Genomic DNA, 22,316 nt, shown 5'->3' on the forward strand with positions numbered 1-22,316 from the left:
TGAGGTGGAATCTATAAGAAAAAATTATTTTTTTTAAAACAAAAGCACGAAGTGGAATAAAAAAAGGAGTGAGATAAAAAAGAAGAAAAAAAGAAGTGGGGAAATATAAAAAAAAAGGAAGAAAAGAAAAAGGGGGGAAAGCAGGAATAATAAAAAAAAAGATCGGTGATCTAAATAAATAAAAAACGTATCACAGATCATAACAATAAACAATCACGTGGTCACATGTTATGATACGGAAAGTATACGGAATGGAAATGCGGAATAATAAAATTATTAAGTTTAAAAATTCAGTATAAATTCCGTATACACAATATTCATTCCGTATACATTAATTTTTTAAAAAATCTTCAAAAATGAATTACTTATGAAATATACAGTCAAACCTCGATATAACGAACTCGCGGTTCAAGGGCAAAAGTTCGTTATATAGTAGAAGTTCGGTATGTAAATTTTTTTTGTGTACCGAACTCCATAAGTTTTACAGTAGCAGTTCGGTATATAAAGTTATCACGTGATTAAAGAATATTAATTTTGGCCAGAAATTAAGATTTAACAGTATAAATTATGTGAAATTTCAACCACGTGATCAAGTTCGGTATATAAAGAATTTTTTTTATATGCTTTATTATAAACGGTAAATCATAAAAGTTCGGTATACGTTATATCGAGTTTATATGAAATTCGGTATATCGAGATTTTTTTAAATAATATGAACCCAGTTTTTAAAAAAAAGTTCGGTAAGTCAAGAGTTCGTTATATCGTGGGTTCGTTATATCGAGGTCAGACTGTACGGAATTGTGATACGGAATTTTTAAACCCATATATAAAATGTATACAAAACGTATCATTTCCGTATATAAATTTTTTATAGGGATAGGATATTATGTATTTTGTTATGAATAAAGTTATCAATGTTCAAGGACGTGGTGTAAATGTATATTAACACGGGCGTGTCCTTACAACTGATAAAATTTAGTACTAGTACGAATTTGAAAATCTGTACAATACGATATTCTGCAATCACGAATGAATATGAATAAAATTTGTGACTCCTCGGATGATGAACCGAAGAAAAGTAGAAAAAGAACAAACGAAAAAAGGTAGTTTGCTTTTCCCTCAGTTTCCAATTTGACTTAGGCGGATATAATTTTCTTGTGATTTTTAGAATACTAGGGTGGCGGATTTAAATCACGTGACTTGTTTTTTTTTACTTGACGAATGAAATTATGTAATTTGTAATTAATTGTGGATTTTTATTTTAGGTTTTAATTATTTTAAGCCTTATAATTCGTTAGCGGAAGTGTATATAAAATTTTTTTTTTTTCCATAGAATACTCAGTTTGTTTGTTGGTTTTATGCGTTAGTTTATGATCTATGTAATTCTTATAATTCATTTACTCTAATAAAAGATTAAGACTGAAATAACAAGCATATGGAAAAACAATAAATTTCATAAAACCATTTTCTGTTGTACCAAAGCAAAACAACTAACTGTAACTTTTCTAAAATTATTAATAAACAAGAGGTCATTTTCATGGGGGAGTTTGACATAGTACTTTTAAAAGATCTTTTGAAAGTTATTGTAAAAAAAAATGACTTCAATTTATAAATATACAAATTGTTGATCTCTTCTTTAACAAAAGGGAGAAATATGGCATGATGGTAGATGAGTGATGGGAGACGAAAAGGAGTGATAAGAAGATGAAGAGGAGTGATGGGAGACGAAAAGGAGTGATGAGAAGATGAAGAGGAGTGATGGGGACAAAAAAGAATGATGGAGGACGAGAAGGAATGATGGGAGACGAAAAGAAGTGATGGGAGACGAAAAGGAGCGATAGGAGACGAAAAGGAGTGATGGGATACGAAAATGAGTGATGAGAAGATAAAGAGGTGTTAAAATTAGAGATTTATTTTTAGCAATATGTGAAAATTTAAGGGGCAGAATAATAGATTAAATCTAGTACAATATAATGTTGTGATTTACTAAAATTAGTAGAAATATGTGATTAATTAAATGTTAAGATGTGTTTTATTTCTTCAAATATTGTAGTACAGAATTTTGAATTGGAAATTTATGAGAACACAAATTTTAAGGTGGAGGAAAGTTTGTAGTGCCATAACCATAGGGTAATAATTTTTTACTTTGGATTTTGGAAATCAGAATAAACTGGAATTATAGTGATCGTATATATTTTGTGTAATATTAATAGTCTGAAGTAATTTGGGTCAGAAGTGAAGATTATTTCAATAATAATAATGATATAATTGTTTATGTTGATCAAAGAATCAACATAGAAATTATTATATAAACCCAACTTTTTGACTTAGTTTAAGAGTTCTTTTTTTTAAAAACAGTTCTTTTAAATTTTTTCTTTTGAACAGTTCTTTTTGAGTCCTTTTACTTCTAATCTTTAGTTCTTTTAATTTTATAATTATTTTATAATATTTATAACTGTGTTATAATTACATATCCTTATATAATAAAGAATAAACTTTTTATTAAATTATAAATTTTATGACTGTATGAAATGAATAAAAATCTTGTAGTGTATAGAGTGGCAGAAGCTGTCATTAGAGTATGTATAAAATAAAATTTTATGGAGTTTTATAATAACTCAGTTTTCAATTTAAAAATTAAAGTGCGGGCATTACTACTGTGCATAATTTTATGAGGTATGCTGGCCAAAATTAATTCTTTGATTGAATAATTCTCATTTTCTAAAGAAAAAGTGGCTGATTACTAAAAGATAACTGGTGGGTTAATAAAAAATTTTCTGATTCATCATACAAAACTCTATAATTTGATGGCTAAATTTAACGTAACATGAAAGTGCCACAGGAAAACAGGAAATTCAAAATTGCGATTTTGCCCCCTGGATACTTGTACTGTACTGTTCTGTACTGTACTGTTCTAGTACTATATTAGTACTATAAAACTTTCAGTAAAAAATTGATAAAGATCATGCCCATATTTTTAATAATGACAATGTAACCTTGGCCGATCAATTTTTTAGGTAAAAAATAAGGATGAGCAAAATTATGTTCCAAAATCCATTGAAAAAACAAAATTATTTTTTAAATATGTTAATTATTATTCCAGTAAACATTATAGTGGTGTTAATTTACAGAAAGTGAAAATATTGTAATAATTAAAAATGATTGATATTATAATATTTATTATTTAATTATAAATTTAAGAAATTTAAGGAATGAAAATTGAAATTAATAATGATGAAATTATTAAAATTTTCTAGTGAAAGCTGATGTGCAGTCATCAGGTATGACTTTATTTATGTATTTAAATCACAACAATTTATCTAACATTGAATAATTAGTTAATCAAGATTTCTTTATAAATTGATAAAGTATTAATATATAAATCATATCTTTGAACTATAATATTATAAAGCTTAAATTCCTTAATTAAATCTTTCAAATCAAACAAATCATTATTTATAAAATCCCTAAAACTCAAATACCTGATTCTTTTGTTATACTTAGTATAATCTTTTATACAAAATAATATGTCATAATAATTATCTACGTGTATCATATTTTTAATTAATAACTTACTAATAAAAGTATTCTGAATATTTTCTAAGAATATTTTAAAATCACTTACTGCAATGTTAAGGATTAAATTTAAATATTCTAATTCAAGAGGAAGAATTTGACCTAAATTTCTTAATATAGTTGAACTACTTCTAATACCACTAATACTTTCATCAAATGAATGAATAGAAAGATAATTAAGATTTTGTTTTATATTTTCAATTAAATTGAGTACTGAAGAGATTATGTGATATCTAGATGTATATAAATAAAGATTTTTAATATTTCCACAATATTTTTCAATTAATTCTATTAATTGTTGATTAATATCAAACTTGAGATATTCAAAACTCTCTAAATAAACACCAGATTTTTGTAATAATAATTCTAATGAATTAATTTGTAATATTTCACTTTTTTCTATAAATAAAGTTTTCAATAAGAATGGTTTAGTTAGATTAATAATTTGTTGAATAAAGCTACTTTTTAAAAACAACAATAAATTATATGAACAGATTTTAAAACATTTAATTGTTCAAATACTTTGTCTAAGTTGGTAATACTATTAAGGTTTACACGAAAGAATATGATAGTATTTAAGGTATTTGAACAATTATAATCTTTTGATAATAATAATGATTTATATAAAGGAAAACTTTCAGTTCTGAATGTAATGGTTTTAAGATTGGAGCGTAAATTAATTATTTGTAATAGAAGATCTTTAATCAACATATATTTGTCACTATTGTTGCGATTTGAGTATCTACTAGAAGAAACACCAATAGAGAGATTTAAATTTCTAACATTGTTGATAATAAAATTTGGATTTTGTAAAATTATTTCAAAAATGTCATAATAATAGGATTTATAATTTGAAATAGAAAAGATAACAATGTCAAGAGTATGTAAATTTACTTCATTACCAATTAATATCTTAAATAGTAATGTTTGAATTAATTTTCTAAGACCAGATTCATTTCTATTTATAGGCTTTAAGATTCTAAGAACATCTTTGATCCAAATATTAATAGAAGAAATCATCTTCCATATATTCAAATATCTTATAAAACAAATATAATTAAAAAGTGTGTTTGAAGGTAACAATTTATCAATATTATATATATTTAATTTTTTTTTTAAGTCATCATCCAAATTCTGTAAATAAAATTTGATAAAATTATAATTTTTGGTACGAGTTGAAAATGGATTTTCCCATAATAATGGAATCACTGAACGACACCATTCTCTGTTAACTAAAATACATGAATGTAAAGTTGAAATATCATTTTGAAAATATTTTGTGATGTTATATATTAGTTCAGGAAAATTTCCTGAAAATACTTTTGAACATGACATATTGCAAGCAAGGAGAAGATTTATGACTGATTAAATTATATCAATTGTTTAACATGAGTAAAAATTAGACATAATAACTAATGTGGTTATGATTTATATACCAACTTAATTCCGGTCAAAAACTATATTTGGCCAGATTAAAAAAGACTTTTTTTTTTGAAGAGTAGAATATAAATAACAAATGTAAGCTCGTCCAGAATTACGACCGTCTATCGTTTAAAATGTCCTACATGTCAAATAGAACAAAATAGAAAAAAGCAAATGACGAATAATAACTAGGCTATAAGAAGTGAGTATAAAGAAGAAAAAACAGATAAAGGGAAAATAAAAAAAAGTTTTTCAAAGGGAATAATACTATAATATTTAAACTTTTCGTTGTTTCTATGTGCATACCATGAGCTTGAGTGAGGAAAATTACTCTGAAGAATGATAGTAACGGATCTGTATTGAAAGGTGGCGTAGGTGACGTAAACGAGTGAACATGGCTTAGTTTGCTTACGTGCGATTTTGAGTAGTCGAACGAAAAATTTGTTAATACTTCTTTTTATGTAATGTTGTGTGATCTTTAAAAAAATCGAAAATTCTCAACATGATTAATTAATAAAGCTTTAAAAGATTGAAATCATCGAAAAAAATTGAAAAGTGTTAAAATTATGGGTTTGTTTATTAAAAGGTCAGAGTTAAAAAACACCATCTTAAGATTAAATTAAAGTTCATGTTAATATTACCACTGATGATGAGAATATATCAATCAACCCTTTTTATTAAACTTAATTAGCAATTTAATGTATGCCAATTTTTTATACCCTTGGACCCCTCGGTACTGTATTGCAATTAATCTAACAATTAAATCACTAATATGTTACTAGTTACTAAGATTATGCATTATTATGGAATTACTGCACTATTACAGCATCGATTCATATTTTGTTGTTTCTTGCCTGCATTCTCCTTTCTTTCCACTATTATTACTCCTCTGTTTCAACAGTAAACAGAACAAAGAGTACACATATTTATATTTCTTTTATTTCTTTTATATATTCGGATTATTTATTGGTGGTGGACTATATTAAATATAATTTGAATATAATTTGCAAATTTGTCCCTAAATTTTAAATCAATGATTCATATTTTTAGATTTATATAATTGTTAATATAATTATTATTAAATACAAGTTTTAACTAGGGTAAATAAGTATATAAAAACGATTTATTTATAAAAATTATAAAGATAAATGTACATGTGTAATACTTTTAAATTATATAATTAATCAAGTTGCATAAATTGACGATCTTCGATGAAATTATTACAATATTTTTGAACTCTAATATCATACAACCTAAATTCCTTCACTTCATCATTCAAATCAAACAATTCTTTATTAAAATTCCTAAAATTCAAATACCTGACTCTTTTCTCCTTCATTATATATTTTTTTATATAAGGTAAAATATCATTATTCATTTTCCATTTTAAATCTTTAATTAACAATTCCTTAATAAAGGTACCTTTGGAGTTTTTTAGGAATACTTTAAAATCACTTGCATTAATCAAAAGATGCAATTTTAAATATTCTAATTTGGAAGGAAGGACTTGTCCTAAATTTTGTAATAATATTGAACTACCATTAGAACATCCACAGTTGATAGAAAGATAATTAAGACTATGTTTAATATTCTTAATCAAATTGAACAATAGGTAAGTATGGCTTTTAGGGTGATGAATATTATAAATATTAAGAAATTTGATATTTTTGCAATACTCTGTAATTAATTCAAGTAATTGTTGTTCATACAATGAATCATTATAATTTAATTCAATTCCAAAATTTTCTATACAATTACCATATTCATGAAATAGTAATTGTAATGATTCATTAATTTTAAGTTTCTCTTTTATAAATAAAGACTTTAATTTAAATGGTTTAGATAAATTAATAATTTGTTGAATAAAACTAGTATCAAAAGAATAACAATTAATGAAATGAACAGATTTTAAAACATTTAATTGTTCAAAAACTTTTTCTAAGTTGATTATATGTTTAAGATTAACATCGTATAATATGATAGTATTTAAAGTATTTGAACAATTATAATCTTTAAATAATGATTGGTGCAAAAGAATGCTTTTATGGCATAGCACAATTTTTTTAAGATTTTGATGTGAATTGATTAATTGCAATATACGATTATTAATTAGCGTATTATTACTAAAAAATAAAATAGAAAGTTTCAAATTTTTAATATTGTGAATGAAATTTGGATTTTGTAAAATTAATTCAAAAATATCATTAAGATACGAGATAAAATAAAAATCAGTTAAGATCTCAATTTCAAGGGTATGTAAATTTAATTCATTTTCAATAAACGTTTTAAATAGTGACGTTTGAATTAATTTTTTAAAATTAGATTCTGAATCTCTATTTTCAAGTTTTGAAGTTCTAAGAATATCTCCAGACCACTTGTCAATAAAATCAACAATCCTGCATATATTCAAACATTTTATAAAACTAAGATAATTGAAGAGTGTGTTTGAATATAATAAATTATCAATAACTTTATATTCATTCAATTTTGTTTTTAATTCATCATTTAAATTATTCAAATAAATTTCAATAAATTTATAATTTTTTGTAGGAATTGAAAATGGATTTTCCCATAATAATGGAATTGCTAAACGACACCATAATCTGTTAACTAGGATACATGAATGTAAAGTTGAAAAATCATTCTGAAAATATTTTATAATATCATGGATTAGTTCGGGTAAATCTCCTGAGAATATTTTTGAACAAGCCATTGTAAAGAGAAAGAAAAGAAAGGTATTTGTGTATCACATTTCACTACAGTATCTACCGGATAAACTATATTAATTTTCGGAACGGTGATTTCCGATATTGTCGCACAATTCATTGCTAATTAACCGTGTGTAACATGTTTAATGATTTACTTACTGTCGATGATCCAACTTAATTCTGGTCAAAATTATGGGTATATAGTAAATCAGTAAACCGTATTAATACAGTACGTAAGACACGTTAATTATGCCTACAAATAATTTGATTCAAAATAGAGGATCTTTCAAATGATCCTGTAAATTAAATAGGTAATACTAAATAATTTAATTTAACAAATTAATTTTTTAATGTTTCTTAAAATTAATGGAGCTGATTAATTTTTAAAACAAAAGAATCTTTAGAATTACCATAAAATAATATTATGTGATGCTACATGTAAATTTATATTAAATAAAATTATTATTAAAGAATTGCGAAATTATTAAATTAACATCGAAAGGGTGCATTTTCTCGAAAAAGGGTCAGATACGAACGGTCACGTGATTCCGGACGAGAAGTGCTCGACGTCATTAATGATTTCAGGAAAAAAGGAAAAACGGAGAAGTACCAGTTTCCGAAGAGGACATGAGTCTATATAATAAGGTGAATCAACCTTGTTCATCGCGTCTGCCTGAAATTAAAAAAGAAGAAATTTCAGAAGAAAAAATTGGTCACAAGCGATGTAGCAAGGAGAAATTGAGTAGGGGGTCAGTTAGTAGTGATGAAACTGATGGGAAGATTGAATCAGAAAATATTGCTACAATAGTGGCGAAAAAAGAAAAATCTGCTCAAGCAGGGAAAGGTAAAAAGGTGGGAAATCGAAGAAAAAGAATAAGAAAAAGTGATAAATTTATTAGTAAAGTATCTATCGCTAGTGATAGTAGGTATTAGAGTAGATTTTAATTAAAAATTTAAAATTAAAATTATAAATAGCTAGTACGTTTTGGTAGTTTATAGTTTGTTTAGTTTTATTTTTATTTTTATTTTTTAACAGGTTTTTAGATAGATACTTTATTAGGAGATGCATGTCGTCTAAATTATGACAAATTGTTTTGCAATAATTGTTATAATATTAATAAAGTTTTTAAAAAAATAAAAAAATAAAAAAAATTATTAAATTAAATTTTTAATTTATTGTTTATTAATAAGAAATGTTTTCGCAACATTTTTTGTTAAAATAATTAAAACCGTTTGAGAAAAACGTTTTTTTTTTATGAAATTATTAATGAAAAACGGTTTTTTTTTTTAATTAAAAAATATTGCGTAATTTAAAGGTTCTAAAATCATGGGGACTTTCTTATTTAAATTTGTCCGGTCCCGGTCCGGCCAGGTTGAAAGACCGGTCTTTTTGGACCGGACCGTACAACCAGAGTCAAAAAAAGCACGTTTTAATAAAATTAATAAAATTTATATTTATCGTATTAAAATATATATATATAGTATATGTTTTTTACATTTTATTTATTGGTTGTGTCAATAATATTACTATTGACATTAAGTTGGTTGACCCTCTTCATTAAGTAATTTAGTGTATTAAGTGAATTATTTGAACATTGGAACTTCTATGAAAATTTTTTTCTATATTCCCTCATATTGCCAACTTTTTATTTCCTATACATGGTGGTCCATGGTAATTCACCCCATTCGCCTGATCGGCAAAGGATATAACCTTATCCATCGTGTCTCAAATGCATAGGTTATATCCTCCATGGAAACCACGGTTTTTATTGGCCAATACTAAGCAGTGATCATGTGACCTTATAAGTGTAGACATTTTATCCTCGTAACTTAAGGACATTATTGTCTTAATAAATTTGAGGACATTTTTGTCCTCATAATTTTGAGGGCATTGTTGTCCTCATAATTTTGAGGGCATTGTTGTCCTTGTAAATTTTGAAGAGATTTTTGTCCTCATAATCTTGAGGACATTGCTGTCCTTGTAAATTTTGAGGACATTTTTGTCCTCGTAATCTTGAGGACATTGCTGTCCTTGTAAATTTTGAGGACATATTTGTCCGAGAACATTGTTGTCCTTGTAAATTTTGAGGACATGTTTGTCCTCATAATCTTGAGGACATTGTTGTCCTTGTAAGTTGAGGACATGTTTGACCTCATAATATTGAGGACACTGTTGTCCTTGTAAATTTTGAGAATACCATTGCCCTTGTAAATTTGAGGACATTTTTGTTCTTGTAATTTGAGGACATTCTTGTCCTTATAATTTTGAAGATTTTGCTGTCCTCAGGACATTGTTGTCTTTGTGGATTTTGAGAACATGCATTGTTGTCCTTATAAATTTGATGTCCTGACATATTTGTCCTCATAATTTTGATAATATTATTGTTCTCGTAATTTTAATGATATTGCTGTCCTCTACTGTTCTTATAAGTTTGAGGACATTTTTGTCCTTGTAATTTTGATAATATTGCTATTCTTATAATTTTGAGAACATTGTTGTCCTTGTAAATTTTGAGAACATACATACATTGTTGTCCTTGTAAATTTGAGAACATTTTTGTTCTCATGATATTTTGTCCTCATAATTTTGATGATATTTTTGTCCTCATAATTTGGATGATATTGTTGTCCTCATAATTTTGAGGACATTTTTGTCCTCATAATTTTGATGATATTATTTTCCTCATAATATTAATGTTATTGCTGTTCTCATAATTTGAGGACATTTTTGTCCTTGTAATTTGAGGATGTTGTTGTCCATATAATTTTAATGATATTGCTGTCCCCATAATTTTGAGACATTGTTGTTTTTGTAGATTTAGAACATACATTGTTGTCCTTATAGATTTGATGTCCTTGCAATTTAAGGACATTTTAGTCCTCATAATTTTGATAATATATATTATTGTTCTCATAATTTTGATGATATTGCTATCCTCATAATTTTGAGGACATTTTTGTCCTCATAATTTTGATGATATTGCTATCCTCATAATTTTGAGGACATTTTTGTCCTCATAATTTTGATGATATTGCTATCCTCATAATTTTGAGGACATTTTTGTCCTCATAATTTTGATGATATTGCTATCCTCATAATTTTGAGGACATTTTTGTCCTCATAATTTTGATGATATTGCTATCCTCATAATTTTTAGGACATTTTTGTCCTCATAATTTTGATGATATTATTGTCCTCATAATATTAATGTTATTGCTGTTCTCATAATTTGAGGACATTTTTGTCCTTGTAATTTGAGGATGTTGTTGTCCTTATAATTTTAATGATATTGCTGTCCCCATAATTTTGAGACATTGTTGTTTTTGTAGATTTAGAACATACATTGTTGTCCTTATAAATTTGATGTCCTTGCAATTTAAGGACATTTTAGTCCTCATAATTTTGATAATATATATTATTGTTCTCATAATTTTGATGATATTGCTATCCTCATAATTTTGAGGACATTTTTGTCCTCATAATTTTGATGATATTGCTATCCTCATAATTTTGAGGACATTTTTGTTCTCATAATTTTGATGATATTGCTATCCTCATAATTTTGAGGACATTTTTGTCCTCATAATTTTGATGATATTATTGTCCTCATAATATTAATGTTATTGCTGTTCTCATAATTTGAGGACATTTTTGTCCTTGTAATTTGAGGATGTTGTTGTCCTTATAATTTTAATGATATTGCTGTCCCCATAATTTTGAGACATTGTTGTTTTTGTAGATTTAGAACATACATTGCTGTCCTTATAAATTTGATGTCCTTGCAATTTAAGGACATTTTAGTCCTCATAATTTTGATAATATATATTATTGTTCTCATAATTTTGATAATATTGCTATCCTTATAATTTTGAGAACATTGTTGTACTTGTAGATTTTGAGAATATACATTGCTGTACTTGTAAATTTGAGGCCATTTTTGTCCTTGTAATTTTAATGATATTGCTATCCTCATAATTTTGAGGATATTTTTATCCTTGTAATAATTTGAAGATATTGTATCCTTGTAACTTGTGTTTTCATAATTTTAAAAACATTTTGTCTTCATTACTTGAGTTGCCTCACATTTTTGGATTTAATTATTAGAGATTATTTTTATCTATATGTTGTATCTTAATTAAATAGACTACATTCATATATCATTTTCCATAATTCATATTAATCTTATGATCATTTACGTAGGTAACAGTTGGATTTGCATTTTTGTTTGCCGATCATTCATTAATATCATATAAAGAGATTATCTTAATAATTGATCTTTTTCGATTTTTTTTAATTAATAAAATGTCAGATTTCAACAAAGTATGTTTTAATAATGTTAAAAATAATTTATGAATACTAATATAAACATCTTTATTTATTAAATTTAAGGTTAAAGAGATAAATTCTATGAATTTTGAGAAAAATACTCTTAATACTAAAACAAAAAAAGGTCAGTCAATATAATTAAAGTTTAAATTTTTTAAGATGTAATAACAATTTTCCGCTTTATTTTACATTTAAAGGACCAAAATTTTATAGACCTTATAGAGTTTCCTTTAATAATAAAGATGCTGGAAGAGTTATAAACAATAAATTTTCTAAAGGAATAAATAAGTATAAAGCATCCAGTTATACAAAACTTCAAGTTAAGCAAATTTTAGAAGCAAAGAATGATGAATATGAAAATACTGGTGAAATAGAATTTGCTGATAATAAATCCAATCACAAAAATATTAGTTATCAACAAAGACAAATTACACTTTCAACAAATTGGAAAATGGGGATGGATGATATTTATAATATTATGTTAGAAAATGAAGCAATTCCAAGCAATGCAACTTGCATTAATTGTAATAATTTGGCTGTATTAAGGTGCTTGGATTGTGGAACAAAAATATTTTATTGTAATTCATGTTTTAATATTTTTCATCACAAGGTCAATTTATTTCATCGTACTCTTATATTTGAAAATTTTCAAATTCAATCAAATGATGTAAAATTGCCACAATTATGTGAAGGAAATTGTGAGCATTCTATAATTAGAATTTTAACAATTACATTAAAAGGTAACTAAAGTAACTTTAATTTTTCTAAACTTCAGTTATTTAATAATTTATAATTCTAATTGTTTATATTTTAGGATGGTTTTATATTCAGCTTCCAGCATGTGATGGAAATGTAAATTCATTAATCAAAAATGGATTATTTCCTGCAACACCTTGCAACCCTTCACTTGCTTTTGATTTTGAAGTATTTGAACTTTATTATAAATTACTTTTTGAAGCACATGTGCCATATTTGGCATTTTGCAAAGTTTTAGAAGCATTACAAAGTAAACAAATTATAACACAAGTAAGTTTTTCAGCTTTATATATTAAAATTTTATTGTAATAATTCTAATTTTATATAATTTGTAGAATATATATCATTCATTTATTTCTTCATTTCATCAATATCTTGGATTGAAATCAAGAATTCAGACTAATTTTAGAAAAGCTTATAAAAATAATGATAATGAGTTTGGATGTCCTGCATGTCCACAAGTATATTTTTATTTTTACTTATTTATAACAAAATAAATAATTCATATTTATAGTATAAAAATATTATATTCATTCTTTAGACCAATATTTTATTAAAACATTAATCAATATAATTAATAAAAGCTAACTATAATATTTTTACAACTTTTATTTAGCCAAATGAAGAAAATTCAAATACTATTATAGCATTTGATGGAAACTTTCAGCTAAAAAGATTAAAAAGTGCGGGAAATGATGTTGAAAATCGATTAGTTAATGATAGATTTATTATTTCTGAAGATAATTTTAGATGTTGGTTGTTATCAAATAATCAAGCTTCAACTACTAATATTCACTTAATGAATAATAACAATAAATCCGAGGTAAATATTAATTTATTTATAAGCTATATAAGTTGTTAATATATTTATTAACATATATAAGATTTTTAATTTTTATTTATTTATTTATTTATTTATTTTAAAAAAATAGACCGGGCCAACATCATGTGAATCCAATTTTAAGGCCACTAACCAAATAAAATCTCTTCAAAAATTTAAACATTTAGATGATACAGGAATATTTGGAAGTACATGTCGGCATGGAATTCCCTTAAAATTTTTAAATTTGCGTAATATGGGTGAAAGGTAATAAATAAATTTGACTATTATAATATTATTATTCATATTAATTTAATAATTATTAAATAATTTAATTAGATATGTTCTAGCAGAATGTTTAATTGATCATTTTCAACAGCAATTTTCAAAATCAAATCAGAAATTTATATTTTTATATGATATTGCTTGTTTTCTTGATGCTCATATTGCCAATCCAAACAATATCCTTTACCCTTATCATGAAAGATTTACATGGGCAGTTTCTATATTTCATGCATATGCCCATACATCAAAATGCCAACAAAAATACCATCCAAGGGTAATTAAATCAGTAGGTCTTACTGATGGTGAATCACTGGAGAGATTGTGGTCTTACCTTGGCAAATTTGCCAAAACTACTAAATATATGAAATTTGGTCATAGATTGGATATTATAGGAACAGCACTTGAATTTCATTATCAAAAATCTGTAGAAAAATTAGGTTTGAAATGTATATTATCGATTATAATTATTTTCTAAAAGTAAATTACTAATTATTATTTATTTATTATAGCAAATAATCTGTTCAAGAGATACAAAAATGCAAAAAAAGTAGAACATGAATCATTAGAAAAATTAAGTCTTCTAAATCAACAACATAATATAGATTTCAAGTTAATTGAAGAAACAATAGAAAAACAAAAGACTTCTGAATATGGTACAGTATAAATATTATTATTAAAATATGTTAGATTGTATATAACTAATATTTTTTTACCATTAGCATTTAAGCATCATTTAGAAGGAGAACATGCATACTTTGAATTATTAATGGAATTAAGAAGTATTAAGTTAGTGTATTGCATTATATATTGTAATAATTTGCAATTATTAATAGAATACTAAAATTTTATAATTCTACTATTAGCACTGAAACTACAAAGATTAATAATATAAAGAAGAAAGAACTTTTAAGAAAAAAACATGATAATATACTTAAAAAAATTGAAAATTATGAAATATCATTAAGTATACCTAAAACACATCGGTGGGATCCTATGGATTCAAAATATAGTGCATATCTTGAATTTTATTGTATTAATCAACTATCTAAATTTATTGATGGATTGAGAAAAGAAAGAAATGAATATTTATTCAATTCATCTTATTTATATAATGAATTTCACAAAGGTAATAAAATTTTTTTATATGTAATGTATAAATTGTTAATTATATATTAATTATAATATTATTTTTAAAAGGTCAAAAGTTAGCATCAAAAATTAAAAATTTGAATGCTAATGCATTAACCAATATAAATAAGACAATTGAAAATTATAATCAAACAAGAGAATTTTTATCGTCTACACAAAAGAAAAAATATCTAACAGCATCAATCAAGAATGTTTTAGATAATCAATCTAATTTTTGGATATCACTAGATATTATTTTAGATGAAAATTGCAATATACCACGAATTATTATGTACAATGCAATACAAAATTTCAATAACCTTAATAGAAGTAAAGAAGAGCAAGAACTTGTCAAATCTGAAATTACAAGACTTGTTATTTTTTGGTTAGAACAAAAGGAACTCATTGAAAAAGCTATTAAATTTCAGGAAAAAAAGGTAAATAAATTTATATGATTGAATTACTTTATTAATAAATTAATAAATTTTATTATTTTAGGATGGAATATATTGCAATTTAATGAAAGAGTTAGATAAGATATCATTAAATTTAGAAATAGCTAAAAATATGAAAAATAAGATTTTTGGAGACGATGATAATAATCAAAATATTATTTATGATGAGGATTTTAACTTTATTGAGGAAGATGAAGAAGAAAGATATGAAGAAGAGAATGAGGAAGTAGAGGATAAGGAAGAAGAAAATGAAGAAGAGGAGAGTGAAGAAGAGGAGAGTGAAGAAAAAGAAAATAAAGAAGAGGAAAATGAAGATTAAGATAAAATTAAAGAACAGAAAGAAGTAATAATATAATGATTATAAAAATATTGAAAGAGGTGGATACCAGAACTTTTACCTCAGTTGGACATTTTTACTTTTTCATTTTGTGATTTATTTGAATATTTAGCATAGTATACACAACAATAAATTTATACATATTATTGTATTATATATTATAAAAAAAGAAAATTTTGTATGAATTTTTCTTGCATACCAGTTTATACTATTAGAAAAAAAAATTAAAAAAATTTCAATAATGATTATTATTATGTGAACTCATTGTTATTTATTATTATTTGTTAAAAAATACTTAGAAAAAAATTTATTTAATGATATATCTGTATAATTTATTTTTTTAAATGATGGCATTCAAATGCCTTTTTTAATTAATAAAAATAAAAGATCAAGGTTTTAAATTTTAATGGGTACTAGGAATTATAAGAAATTCCTTGATGTGTCAAGAAAATACCATCTGATTGGTCAAGATCAATACTTTTGCATCCAAGCTAAAGCAGCCATATTTTAGATAACAAAAAAAGTAAACTTGCTATAAAACTCAAATTTAGATATATTTAATAAACTTTTATCTATTTATTAAATAATAATTATCAACTGATTAAATTACTAGTAATTATTGTATGAAAAATATGCTTTTAACACACTAAATAATATGCATTTAAATTCCTAATATTCAAATTTAAAATACTAATTTTTTTTCCTTTAATGTTGATTTTTTTATTATGAAGATATTAGTATTTTTAAAATTATTAAACAGTAAATAAATTTAATTAAATAAAATTAAATAAATGGAGTTAAAAAAATAAAATAAAAGTGTCATAAAAATAAAAATAAAAATGCTAAAATAATTTAAAAGAATTATTCAGGTAAATTAACTATAAATTTAAGAAAATAATAAATTACAAATATAATAAAATTAGTAAAATTAAAAAAAATCTGAAACTAAATAATACAAAAAAGGTTATTAATAATTAATTAAAGATAAATTAAAAAATATTATTATGAAATAAAATTAAAAAAAATCTGAAATAGATAATGAAAATAAAATTAAATTACATAACAGATTAACTAAAGATAAAATTAAAAGAATTTAAGCTAAAATAGAATTCTAATAAATAAGCTATATGGACAATAGACAATTTGTCTTTGCTTTTTTTATTGTGGTATATAAAGATATCAATTACAAAATAGATAGCAGAAACCTTTAAAAAGATTAGAAGTATAACAATAATTGCTATAAAAAGCATTTTTTTTACTCATTACAAACTGTTTTTAAATTTGTATCCTTTTTTTGATTTTTTCACATATTAGTAATTTATTTTTTAATATTTATCAAAACAATAATTAAAATTATAAATTTATTCAAATTATAAAATTTATCTTCTGACAAAAGAACTATTAGTAAAACAAATTCCTAAAAAAAATTCCAATGAAATAATTCTTAAAAAAATTCTCTAACAAATTTATTAAACAAAACCATACTACCCTAATACTTATTAAAAAAAATAAAAGCCTGGTTAAAATTTTTTAAAAAGGATTGACTAGAAAACTTATAATCATATGCATTAGTATTAATGTTGTCTATTTTAAGCATAAAGAAAATATGCATTATATAGTGACCAATGTATGATGATGTACAGTCGCGTCCGAAAGTGTTGCCCGATTACTTACAGATGAAGGCCATAATTATTAAGTCACTATGATCATCTCGGCATCCAGTGATCAGAATTCGACAAACAAAGGCTCATTGGATTCATCTCGTCAAGACGAAGTGAATGGTGGTTGGCCTATATCTCTAGGATCAATAGATGCCAAGATATAACTTAAAACATTCTTTACCTGAAAATTTTTCGAAACTCTAAATTTCACGAAATTGGGAATATCTCACTATCCAGTGATTCTATTCTGACAAACAAAGACTCATTGGATTTGTCTCATTGATACACGTCGAATGGTGGCCAGTTCATACATGTAGCATCATTATATCTCAGGATAAAGGCCAAACCATCAAAAAAATGTTTTAAGGTACACCTTAGTATCTATTAACCCTAGAGATATGAGACATTCACCATTCAACTCATCTTGACGAGACGAATCCAATGAGCCTTTGTTCATCGAATTCTGATCACTGGATGCCAAGATAATCACAGGTTTCCAGATGATTATATCCTTTATCTTTAGGCCAAAAATAAGCTAAAATTAAATAAAATTGCAACTACTAATTTTCCAACAAATTTATTTGGTTTAAACCAAGTAGAGAACATTTAAAAATGAACCAATATATTATCCAGAAGTGTGTCCCTCTCCCAAGAGCTGTAGGCGAATTTAAAGCTATATTAAAGAAAAAATAAAAATTTAAATAGTTCTGTTTTTGAGAAGGTTGCCACCCTGGCATTATGAAAATTTGATTTAGTATGAGAAACAAACTAGGTATGAATATTTTACTAATGTATACACTAGTGAAAAAATACAGATATTTTTGCTTTTGTCTTCATTTTCAAATCGGGCGTCACTTTCGGACGCGACTGTACAGTAATGTATAATAATATGCAATACATTTTATAAATATACAATTAACAAAAACCTATTTACATTCCTCAAAAAAAGTATTTAGAAATTAGAATTACAAAAAAAAATGCAAAAAAATAAAAAACTGGTGATTAGGGCTTCTTCAAATTTTATAAATTTGTTATTAAATATACAAAGTTACAAACTTTATGTGTATAAAATTTCAACCTTCTATCTTGAAAAAAAATTTGTTAAAAATTTAAGCTATGAAAAATATTAAATTTTTATAAAGCATTCAATTTGCCAGTTTATTAAAAATTGAATAATTAAAATTTTGATTTATACTATCAATTTTATTAAAAAAAGTTTAACACTTTATTATTTGATAGTTATTGAAAATATCATGATGATCAACATTTATATTTAGTTTTAATCAATAATTTTCAAAATAAATAAAAAAAAATTATTAATTTAAGTTTAATATATTAAAATTAATCATGATGATCAACATTTATATTTAGTTTTAATCAATAATTTTCAAAATAAATAAATAAAAAAAATATTAATTTAAGTTTAATATATTTAAATTTATCTTAATTTTAAAAATTTAAATTTTGAGTCAATTTTAATTTTAATTTAATAAAAAACTAGCAAAACAAATTTTTCAATAAATTAACCCTTTATGTTTATAGTTTTTTTAATAAAAATATAGGCAGATTGACAATATTTAAGTAAGTATTTAAGTATTTTTTAAAATTTTAACAAATTTGCAAAATTTAAAGGTATTCTAATTATGATTCTTTATTTTTTGCATTTTTTATAGTTCTGATTACTTTTTTTAAGAACTGTATATATGAATAATATTACTATACTAATAATATTATTACTTATTTTTATTTTATTGTAGCTTTCACGTTTTACAATGAATAAGAAATGTAAATAAATAATAAAAAATTAAAAATAATAATAATAAATTTGAGAAAAAAAATTAATAAATGATAAAAAAAAAAAGGCCTAAGGAGGGGGTCTGGGGGGTCTTCAGACCCCAGAAAAAAATTTTTTTGTGTTAAAATTTTTTATATGTTTTTGAGCGAAATTTTATTAAAAATAAAAATATTTTAATTAATAAAAAATGCGAAAATAGTGATAAGGTAAATCAATGATATAGACACTAATATTATAGCTATTTCAGTAATTCATTCATGCATTTACATTTTGATAAACATTTATTTAGAGATAATTTAGAGTACTGGTCAAATTATATTTTTTTAATGTAATATTAAAAAAAAAATGATTACTCCCAAAGATGAAGAACAACAAAAATCACATTCCAAAGATAAAAAATAACAAGATTAAAAAGTAATTATGTCTAAAAGGTAAAAGAACAATAAAATTCACATGCTTAAATTCTGTAGTCCTACAAACATTAGCTAACTTTTCATTCAAAAACAAAAAAACATTTTGGTATATACCTTTGAAATGTAGAAATACATATATAGAAATGTTCAAATATAAAATAAAATGTTATTTGACATTCTATTAAAAGAAGCAACAAAAAAATATTTTAGTATAAATTCTTTCAAAATGTCAATATTCCATCTAAAGAAATACCTAAAATCTAGAAAAAAAGAAACATTAGCAATATTTTGTTAAAATAATCATTTAAAAAGCTGTACAAATGTCTACAAAAAATTTACCATGTTTGCAGATTGGAATATGGAGTAAATAATTTTACACCTGTAATAAAAATAGTTTACTAATTTTAGTATCATCTCAAATAAATCTAATAAATCTGGGACAAGTTTATTGTCTGATATCTAATTAAACATGTTTTTTCAATACTAAAAATATAAAAATAGTCTCAAATGTTTATTGAGTTAAACGCGTTTTTCAATATTAAAATAGTAAACTGTTTTTAGTATTATCTCATTATTGAATTAAACGCGTTTTTTCAATATTAAAATAGTAAACTATTTTTAGTAGTATCTTAAATGTTTATTGAGTTAAACGCGTTTTTCAATACTAAAATAGTAAACTATTTTTAGTATTATCTCAAACGTTTATTGAGTTAAACGCGTTTTTCAATATTAAAATAGTAAACTATTTTTAGTATTATCTTAAATGTTTATTGAGTTAAACGCGTTTTTCAATACTAAAATAGTAAACGTTTATTGAGTTAAACGCGTTTTTACAATACTAAAATAGTAAACTATTTTTAGTATTATCTTAAATGTTTATTGAGTTAAACGCGTTTTTCAATACTAAAAATAGCAAACTATTTTTATCACAGGTGCGTAATGCTTCAGAATATGTATCATTTTGTGAAACATTTAAGAATATAAAATAAACATCACGTCTATTTTTTTTTTGCTCTATTTGACCATAAACATCACGTCTATTTTTTTTTTGCTCTATTTGACCATAAACATCACGTCTATTTTTTTTGCTCTATGCTCTATTTGATTAAAAGTTCAAAATAAAAGCTAAACTGGTAAGCTTTATATTTTGTATTGTGGATATGCATTATATACATAAAACCAAAAATTTTTAAAAGGAAATACTATGACCTTATTTTTTCTTAAGAGTATTATAAGCAAGTCTGTATTATTGATAACAAAAATATGGCAGAAATATTTACCTTAAGTGAAGATGACATAACTCAAATTAGCAAGGCATTATCACTAATTTGGAGAAGAACTAAATATCGGTTACGTAATGTTACTATAACAGATAATATTGCAAATATTTCTTATGGTAAACGTATTGACAGGATAACAGTTAACCTTGAAGATTCCAATTATATTATAACCGATCAGGTTCATATAATTAATATTTTAATTATATATATTGTAATTTTTTAATAAAAGTATTAAATGGTAATCATTTTAATAATTTAACTTCTAGGATTCTGAAAAAAATTGCGATGTTGAGCATGTAAAGAAAATAGATCAATTGCAAGTAAGGTTTACATATATAATAAACCTTGTTTATTAACGTTAATTTAAGCAGCTTATCTTTATAATTTAATTTTATATTAGGAAAAGTTGCTAATTGCCGAAAAAACTTATGAAAAATTAAAAATAAAAAATAAGCAACTTAATGATGAGTTAAATTCATTGCAAATTTATAATCATAATCTTGAGGTAAATGTAAATGCATATTAGATTTAGTTTTTACGTTTTAAAGATTAATTCAATTTAATGAAATTCTTAATTGCAAATAGAAAAAAATCAATAAGTTCAGAAGAAAATCCGACCAAATTAATATGTCAAAAAGCTCTTCAACAATAGTTTCTAGTTCAGATAGTGAAGATGAGGATAATACTTCACTACAAAGAAATAATGACCATATTAATATACTTGTAAATGATTTACATCAAATGGGATTTACGATAGAAAGCAATCCAGATGATGTTTGGGAGTCACTAAATAAACGTTGTCATGAAAAATTTGGTTTTGAAGAACTTATTAAAGAATCAACTGATATAGAAGAATTACGATGGGCAGAAAAAACATTACCTTCTTATACAATTTGGGATAAATTTAATCAATATTATTTACTTGTTGAACTTTGGATTAATAAAGTTAATATAACTCTTATGAAAAAAAAGGAAGAAGGTAAGAATTTCAAGTAGCAATAATATTTATTTATATGGCTTATATTAATTTATTTGTTTTATTAAAATATATTGATATTATAAATTTACCATAATTAATCAATCTATATTCTTATATTAAAAAAGGTCGTAATATGGTAGTTGAAAATTTTGAGAAAAAAGTTATTGCTAGCAAAGGTAAATGACATTAAAATATTGATAATTCTAAATTTATTTTAATTTTTATAATTTGATTGAATTTTTTAAATTAAATAACAGAATCACAAGAAAGTGAAAAGAAAAAAAATATTCTAATTTTGGAAAAAGTCTAAATAGTTTGGTAGTAAAAACCATTGAGAACAAGACTTTAGTAGAAATTAAAGACTACCAAATTCG

The 22,316-nt window shown here is 24.0% G+C and overlaps 6 protein-coding genes across 6 annotated transcripts; 2 read left to right on the forward strand and 4 right to left on the reverse strand.

Moving 5' to 3' along the window:
* Positions 1-3,334: 3,334 nt before the first annotated feature.
* OCT59_019082 (uncharacterized protein) lies at positions 3,335-4,911 on the reverse strand (the record flags this gene model as incomplete). Its single annotated transcript, XM_066135790.1, has 3 exons — positions 3,335-3,510; positions 3,577-3,975; positions 4,119-4,911. 3 exons carry the CDS (start codon positions 4,909-4,911, stop codon positions 3,335-3,337), a joined length of 1,368 nt encoding a protein of 455 aa, XP_066005047.1.
* Positions 4,912-6,178: 1,267 nt separating this feature from the next.
* On the reverse strand, positions 6,179-7,711 carry OCT59_019083 (uncharacterized protein; the record flags this gene model as incomplete). The annotated part of the gene is made up of 1 exon (XM_025326467.1): positions 6,179-7,711. One exon carries the CDS (start codon positions 7,709-7,711, stop codon positions 6,179-6,181), a length of 1,533 nt encoding a protein of 510 aa, XP_025176033.1.
* Positions 7,712-8,333: 622 nt separating this feature from the next.
* Positions 8,334-8,639, forward strand: OCT59_019084 (uncharacterized protein; the record flags this gene model as incomplete). Its single annotated transcript, XM_025326468.1, has 1 exon — positions 8,334-8,639. One exon carries the CDS (start codon positions 8,334-8,336, stop codon positions 8,637-8,639), a length of 306 nt encoding a protein of 101 aa, XP_025176034.1.
* Positions 8,640-9,606: 967 nt separating this feature from the next.
* OCT59_019085 (uncharacterized protein) lies at positions 9,607-10,060 on the reverse strand (the record flags this gene model as incomplete). The annotated part of the gene is made up of 2 exons (XM_066135792.1): positions 9,607-9,780; positions 9,905-10,060. 2 exons carry the CDS (start codon positions 10,058-10,060, stop codon positions 9,607-9,609), a joined length of 330 nt encoding a protein of 109 aa, XP_066005048.1.
* A 303-nt stretch (positions 10,061-10,363) lies between these two features.
* OCT59_019086 (uncharacterized protein) lies at positions 10,364-10,579 on the reverse strand (the record flags this gene model as incomplete). Its single annotated transcript, XM_066135793.1, has 1 exon — positions 10,364-10,579. The coding sequence occupies one exon, from the start codon at positions 10,577-10,579 to the stop codon at positions 10,364-10,366; it is 216 nt and encodes a 71-aa protein (XP_066005049.1).
* Positions 10,580-20,946: 10,367 nt separating this feature from the next.
* On the forward strand, positions 20,947-22,252 carry OCT59_019087 (uncharacterized protein; the record flags this gene model as incomplete). Its single annotated transcript, XM_066135794.1, has 6 exons — positions 20,947-21,141; positions 21,230-21,283; positions 21,364-21,468; positions 21,549-21,942; positions 22,068-22,118; positions 22,200-22,252. The coding sequence occupies 6 exons, from the start codon at positions 20,947-20,949 to the stop codon at positions 22,250-22,252; spliced, it is 852 nt and encodes a 283-aa protein (XP_066005050.1).
* Positions 22,253-22,316: the final 64 nt, after the last annotated feature.

The sequence above is a fragment of the Rhizophagus irregularis genome, chromosome 28 (assembly GCF_026210795.1).
Source record: "Rhizophagus irregularis chromosome 28, complete sequence".
Taxonomy (NCBI): domain Eukaryota; kingdom Fungi; phylum Glomeromycota; class Glomeromycetes; order Glomerales; family Glomeraceae; genus Rhizophagus; species Rhizophagus irregularis.